This window comes from Barbus barbus, assembly GCF_936440315.1.
Source record: "Barbus barbus genome assembly, chromosome: 40".
In the NCBI taxonomy this organism is placed as follows: domain Eukaryota; kingdom Metazoa; phylum Chordata; class Actinopteri; order Cypriniformes; family Cyprinidae; genus Barbus; species Barbus barbus.
The window spans coordinates 24,598,355-24,606,287 of NC_136718.1; the positions used below are offsets into that span (position 1 = coordinate 24,598,355).

The following is a 7,933-nucleotide window of genomic DNA, read 5'->3' on the forward strand; positions in this document are numbered from 1 at the left end:
GATATAGTTAAATACAGTATTTCACATTTAAAATTATAACATTTTATATATTTAAAATTATTGTAATTTCACAGACACATACAGTACATATGAATAATTATATATTTATTTATTTTATTTTTTTCCTCTCAAGGTCATCCAATCAGATTGGAGCTGGCCGTTTTGAGGAAACTCTTGGTGTATTAGATGTGTAATAAGCGTCAGACAGTGTTGGCCGTGTGAGACTGAGATCGCAGTAAAAGCGTGTTAGCAGGTGGCGGCGCGGGTGTTTGGACAGAGCTCAGGTAACTGAGCTGAACGAGTGAATCTTGGGTTGTAAACACAGCTAATTAAACAGGGTTATTTAACATTTCCCATCTTCATTTGTCCCGTTCTGTCTCCTTCGAGTCCCAAAACACGCCTCAATTAACCCCGCCGTCCAAATGCCAGCAGACCGTCTTCATCCGTGTGCTGTTTCCTGTGGATTCAGCACTCGAAGGCAAACAAAAGAGTGGCAGCGTGGAGGAAGACACGCTGGAGAGCGAGAGGCTCCAGATCCGTCTGGAGAGGACGGAGAGTCGAGCGGCTCGTGTCTGCCAGCGGCTCCCCGGGAGGTGTGTGGTGGCCAGCCTGCCAGACATGTGTCTAATGTGAGATAAGGTGGCACTCCAGCGCCTCTGTCTTTACTCTTCACATCAAGGCGGGAGGGGAAGACGGTGCTCACAAAGAGAAGAAAGACTGAAACACAAGCCGCTTGAGAACAGAGAGAGAGAGAAAGAAAAAAAAACAAGATGAACAAAAAACTGTTTATTTTCCTTAAGAAGGAAAGGAAAGACAAACAAAAAGATATTTATTTTCCTATATAATGTTTTATAAATAAGAATATAAAGTAAAATTACTCATCTATTTCTTTTTTTCGTATAAATTACTTAGACTACCTTATACTAATATAACACTACGTACATTTAAATATTTATAGTTGAATGAATGTATATTAAAAAAATTTATTTAATTTTTTTTTCTTATATAGTTTGTTCTTATTTATAGAAATATATGAAGTAAAATATTTTTTTCTGACTACTACGACTATCTCTATCTATCTATCTATCTATCTATCTATATATATATATATGTGTGTGTGTGTGTGTGTGTGTTTTCACAGTAAAATTTTTAATGTAACTTGTAAAGTTAAAAAAATAGCTGAAAGAAAAATAACGAAAGATACAAACAAATGAAAAAAAATTATTTTTCTTATATAATTTATATGTATATTAATATATTATTATTTAGATTTTATGTTGTATAAATATTTAAATAGCATTTAAAAATAAACAGAAATAATCATATATTTTTATTTAGTAATTACATTTTTAGATTAATTTAAAATTTGTAAAAAATTATTTTTATAAATGAATAATTTAGGGGTTTATGTTGAGTTAAAAATAAGTTAATAAGAAAAAAAAAAAAAAGTTAAATTTAACTGCACTCAGCCTAGATAGTTGAATGTGTCTCATGCAAACACCCTACAAAACCTGTCCAAAATAGATGATGTGAATGTCAAACTTTCCTTTGATCCTGATGAGATCCCCAATACAATCATCTCGATCACAAACATCACAAAACATCTGCTCAATGTCGACGGGGAATGTTTTCGCTTCACACCAGAGAAGAGCAAACGCTGTAGAAACGACACGTCCAGATGTAAACGCACAGTTAGATGTCTGACAAACACGTGAAACAGACCGAAAGAGACGGGCAGCACAGAAAGAGAAAGACACTTATAGATTTTAGAGAGAGAGAGACGTGGTGGGTCTGTCACGATGTTAACGGATTGATTCTCGTTAAGTGATATAAATGAGCGTCTCTCTTCAGACAGTCTGAGCTTTAAACAAACCACAAAGACTTTAAACTTCACAATCCTCCACAACACACGGACTAATGCATCAATATCCTGACTCACAGGAAGTGCTCGTGTTCCTTCTCAAAAGCCCCTCTACAGAAGGCCCGAGTCTTTGAAGAAAGCGAGCATTTAAGTCTCATTTCTGAAGTGAAGGAGAGCCAAAAACCTCCTCGACTCATCTAAAGCACAGTCTGACTCACAATGAACACCGCACATTTCTACTAGTCTCAATATTACAAAGATGCTTCATTTCACAGCTAGAGTAGACCATCATTAAACTGGTCATGTGACTTAGAGAGCCACTCTGATTGGCTGAACTTTACAATGCTGCATTTAAATGCAAAATCTAGTGAGCTGCCAGTACTTTATGCATTATTACAGTTAAATAAAACTGACATTAAAACCATTGGTTTTGCTTGAAATAATTGTTAACTGAAAATAAAATTTCTAATTTAAAAGTAAAACCTAAATAACTAAAATAACGGAAATAAAATGAGTAAAAACTATATAGACAAGTAGGCTTTAAAAGGTCATTTAAAAAAAAAAAAATAATAATAAAAGACTACCAAAAATTTTTTATTAAAATAAAATATTTAACATTCACAAGATTCAAAATCTTTATAAAAACTATAATAGTATAATATACTAAATAACACTTATGCATAATAGTTGCATTCCCAACAAAATGCATGTACTCTCTGGAGAAAAGGAAATCCCAGAATGCACTGCAACGCGCACAATTAAAAAAACATATTGCAAATAAACCATTTAACACCAAAAAGTATGCAAAAAAATAAAAATTTTAAACGCAGCCAAAATATACCCAATATTTTTGTGCTGGCTGTTTTTATGCTTATTAGAGCAGCATGTCATTAGCCAGCTTCAACCTCTGCTGTAATCAATGATAAGCACTACTGAGGGCTCTAGTGCGCTTCTCAAGAGAGGGTGCTAATGAGACGCTGCCTATAAAGAACGATTCAATCACTCACGTATGCGTTTCACCTCAGTTAGGATGCTGCCTATGTAGGCGGCTCACTAGGATGCGCCTCAAATGTTCACCACATAAAAATGTGTATAATGTCACTATATTGACTTACCAGAAACGTTGACGTGTTTTCTTCACTCTCAAAGCGTCAAATGGAGGATGAGCGCATGATGACACTAAATAAAGATGGGTGATGGACTAAATCATGATACAGGAAACTAGGGAGCAGAATAATAGCAAAAATAACAATAAAACATTTTTTTTAAAGAAAAAATAACAACTTTAACTAAATGAAACTGAATTTAAAAATTCAAAGATTACAGAGTTAGTTGTGTGACTCAAGAGCTCCACTCTGATTGGCTGAGCTACACAAAAAGTGTACTTCCTGTCATATTAAATGCTGCAATAGCACCTAAAATGATTCCAGAAGCCATAAATGAACAAGTTAGTCATCATGAAATGGAAATTATGACAATATAATGCAGCTCAACTGGAAACATACAATAATATATATTATAAAACACTAAAACAATAAAGCAACAAAATTATTAAGTGTACAATGTTTTCATATGAATCTTGTAGATTTGCATTTTTTAATTAAACAGACACGCATATTAAAATAAAAAAAATTTGATGAAAAACTCATTTGTTTTTGAAGATCTTAAGATTCACTAATCAACCTCTATGAAAGATGCTTAACGTCTAGAAAGTCGCAAAAAAAAAAATATATATTTTTTAGGTCATGTGACTCAGAGCTCCACAAAAATGTGCTTCCTGTCGTATTAAACACTGCAGTTTCACAGGATAGCACATAAAATGCCGCTGGAAGCCGTAAGAAAATGAGATAATCATCATTACACTACAATGAAAAAATATGCAATAAAATATATATATATATGCTTAAGCTTAATTATTTACGTGCACAACATTCTTCACGCAGATCTTACAGGTAAGAGGTAAATTGTGTGTTTTCTAAGTCAGCTGTAATCCACGTCAACAGCTTCAGTCATGTTGAAACGCAGCCGCAAACATGCAGAAGCCACTGAACGAGCATCGAATCACAGGTCACAAGAGCAAGCACCGTCCAGCAAAGAGAAACCAGCCGCAGCGGCAGGTGATGTCAGCCGTCATTAATTTGAGTGATGGCTGGAGAAATGAAGTGTGTGTGTGTGTGTGTGTGTGTGTGTGTGTCTTACGAACACATCACTGCTGATGCTTATTAGTGTTCGCTGACTGCAGCTGTTTCTTTAGAGTAAACAAACCAGTAACCAACTTATTAAAAAACGCCAATCGACATACGCTGCAGGTTAAACACACACACACAAAAAAAGGGCAGATTTATGATCGCAAACTTTCAAACTTTTAATCTAATATCACAATCTTAATCTAAGCGTCTATGAAAAGAGCATCTCCAAAGGTCCCACAGCTTTTACCGAAATTACGTCCTCCATCCTCGCTGCTCCTTGATCTTCAGTAGCACCTCATGATCAACCGTTTCACCCGGACACACACCGAGAGGAAAAACACAACGCTCCATGGAGAATTAGAGGAGAGATGAACACACACTGAACACACAAAGACAAAATACTGTTCCCTAATCAGACCACAACAACCTAGTGCTGAAGAAATGCCAGTCCTGACCGATTCTCCACTGAATATACACCTCAGTACAAGTCTAAACCTAAATATTCACTATAAAACCACTAAGACCAATGCTTTAAGTCTACAAAAAAACTAAATATATTTATTTAATAGGGACAGTGCTCATTAATCAACAGTAAAACAGTAAATGAGCCAGAGTTAGACCAATTAGCTAGTTTTCATCTTTGCCAGATTTTAAAAAGATTATCACACATAAACATACAATAACACTATTTAGATAATAATGGCAGTATCTTAAAAAAAAAATTACACGATTACAAATTTGATCTGTTTTTAACCATTTCTTTAATTTATATTTAAACTCAATTCAGTTTGTAGAGTATTCCAAATATTAATGGCTCTAACTGAAAAGACTGATCATCCAAATTTTGCACGAAAACAAACCAGTTCTTTAGAACATTTAGTCATTTTTATTTATTACATCATCATATCATAAACATTTAGGCATATTTATTTACCAATTACTTTACTTTTATAAAATATATAAATAAACAAACAAACACTTTGATGAAAAGTAAAAAAACAAAAAAACAAATTGTTTTTGAGATCCTTCACCAATCAGCATCTTAAAGTCTGGAGAACCACAAAAATAAATATACATAATATTGAATTGGAAAATTTGTTTTTGAAGATCTTTCAGTCAACCTCTTTGAAAGTTCAATGCTTAAAGTCAGGGGCGCTATAATGGGGGAAAGATTAGAACGAAGGGCCCAACAAGGGAGAGGGGGCCCGACTCAGTATGCCGTTCAGGGGGCCCAGAAACCACAGCAGCGCCCCTAATTAAAGTCAACATGAAAATGCATTTACAATCCAAACCAGACAGTCAATTATGATTTTGTTAATAGAAAAGGATTTGCAATGTCTTCAAGACATCACAGCAACAATTCAAGCAGACAAAGACAGTCGAAAACAACAGAATGTTTAGACCGCATGTGTGTGAATTAAAACTCTGCCGCCGTACAAAATGAGATTCCTCTTTACGCCATTGCTATTCATCCGATGTGTGCTGCGGCGAGCGATCCGGCGGGTCTGCACTCTTTGTTTCATTACTGTGAGGTCTGAGGAAAACAGAGGTTTTAAGTTGTTGTTGACATTAATTAAGCCTCGTTACCACAGGCCACGGTATTCCCAGCGGCAGGAAAATGAACGCAAAGGTATTGAATACAAGCAAGTTAAGCTGTCCATCACTCTAGAGACGCAGAAAGCAGTTCGCTTTTAGACGCTTCACTAAAAAATGAACAATAACACAATTAAAAAACACTCTGCTCAACTTAATTGGGTGAATCTCACCAAAACATGGCCAGTCGTAAGGAAAGACAAAGCAATTATATACTGCTTTTTGCATTATAACATTATTTTCGAGCCTTCATCTAAGACCATAGGGTTCAGTGGGCATGAATTCATATTAAAACTTGGGCATATCGACAAACAAAGACCCTCTTAATCTTTCCATAACCTGTCAAAGCTATTTAAAGGAAACACAGTCTTAGTTGAAATCCATTGCAGTCTGATCTTGCCAATCGTCCACTAGAAATCCATCACAAGATCATACAAGAGTCCAGGCCTGCATGTCAAATAATCCACGTTCAGATGGCTTTCCTGATCCTACTGTATATCGGCCCTCTTAATATTCCTCATGAGCATCGGCTCTGATCACATTCTGCCCTTTAATTTCATGGTGAGCGACCCACAATCCGGCGTGCGAACTCTTTCATCAGCATGATGCATGCCTGGGTTCATCAGCACTGATTTATTCATTGCATTAGTCATCTATTGTTTGCGCAATTGCCAAAACTTCTTAACTGAATACAGAATAAGCATATTTAACACAATCCTTTCCATTTCCCTGAGCATCTGTGTATAGTTTGAAGAATATGTTCAATATCCAGGCACTACAATTATGGCTAATTATAGTATGACTAGAATCTTGAAATGCTTGTAATGATTTTTCCTCGCTCTTCCTGCAATGAAAACAACAGAGAGGCCAATTTAGGGAATTATATAAACCCAGAATCACAAGCATCTTTGGCTAGAAAGCAGGGAGGTTAAGAATGAAAGCAATGCAAAGCACTGTGCTGCCATGGTATAACCCATTAAAAAACATGGCTGAAATACTAATATAATTAATAATTTAATTTCTATGGTTTTACCATATGATACTATCAAGGTAACAAAAGATCAAATTTCAACCATGTATTCTTTGAAGCACCTTGGAAAGACAGGTATATTCAGTACAGGTCATATCAAATAGCACAGCCACTGTACTTCGCCATATTAAAAATTACAATTTTAAGCATTGCAATTTTAGGTTGTTAGACAATATCAATACAGTATTACCACAGTAATCTTTAAAGTGCCTTAAAAAGATCATTGCTGACCCACTGTACTTTATCATGAGGTTCAAAAGCCATGGAATGATATTTCTGGACACAACCATAAAGATCATACCATGGTATTCTTTGACAAAACCATATAGTAACAGAATAAAAAAACATTTAACACCAACAGTGATTCATAATTCAGTCACAGGACTTTTTATGCGGTTAAAAAGCCATATAATGGTAACACTACGTTTTAAACCAAGGTAATGCTGTGTTTTGGATCACACCAACATATCAAGGTATTGTTTGAAGTGCCTTAATGAATTTGTTAAACAATGCCAACGTATACTGATACTAGTAACAGAAATACCACGGTATTGTTGTACTAGTACCACAATATGACCATCATATAGTATGGTACCACCTGTCAATAACCCCAGTGCAGTTGTGGTGATGAACCGCTCTGCGCATCTCCATCATTGTGCCGTTCGCGCGCAGTTCGGCTTCAAATGACAGCCGTTAACGAACCTCAAACCGGTTAAAGGTGCGAGAACAGAACCGGATCGAGCCCATACATCTTACCGTTGTTGGATATGTGGTTCTCCACGTCGTCGCTTCCAGCTTGTCTGAGACTGGCACTAAGTTGGATGTAGAGTCCCATACAATGTAAACTCCTCAGAATCACTCCAAACGCGCCCATCACTGCTCCCTGCAAAACACTCTCTCACATCAGGTGGAAATACACGGCTTTAAGAGCTAGATCCAGGTGTTGTGAGTGTTTGCTGGTGTTTTTTTTGTCCCTGATGACAGCGGCTGAGAGGAGGCTGCGTGTGTTTGCAGTCGCCCACTGATGCGATGTGTGTCTCGCGAAGAGAAACTCCCCGGATCTAACCGATGCGGCGGAGGGAACAGCGCGAGGAGGAAGTGCGGCTGATGTCATCAGGGAATTTCAATTAGGCGGAATAATATTATGAAGAGATTTTTTTTTACAACGAGCCGGTCAACGGTCGTCGTGGGTTGAGGTAAAATTATATTTTAAAGTATTTCTGAGGTAAATTTAACTTATGACTTTGAATGCAGACAGTT

At 36.3% G+C, this 7,933-nt stretch overlaps 1 protein-coding gene across 1 annotated transcript in view; it reads right to left on the reverse strand.

The window, feature by feature from the left end:
* The window catches only part of vstm2la (V-set and transmembrane domain containing 2 like a), a gene marked incomplete at both ends in the record, with an annotated part of 52,975 nt that extends 45,428 nt beyond the window's left edge, over window positions 1-7,547 (reverse strand). Inside the window, one exon of the mRNA XM_079401314.1 lies at window positions 7,430-7,547. Within this exon, the coding sequence (XP_079257440.1) occupies window positions 7,430-7,547 (118 nt within the window). The remainder of the gene's footprint in view (window positions 1-7,429) is intronic.
* Between the last annotated feature and the right edge of the window lie 386 nt (window positions 7,548-7,933).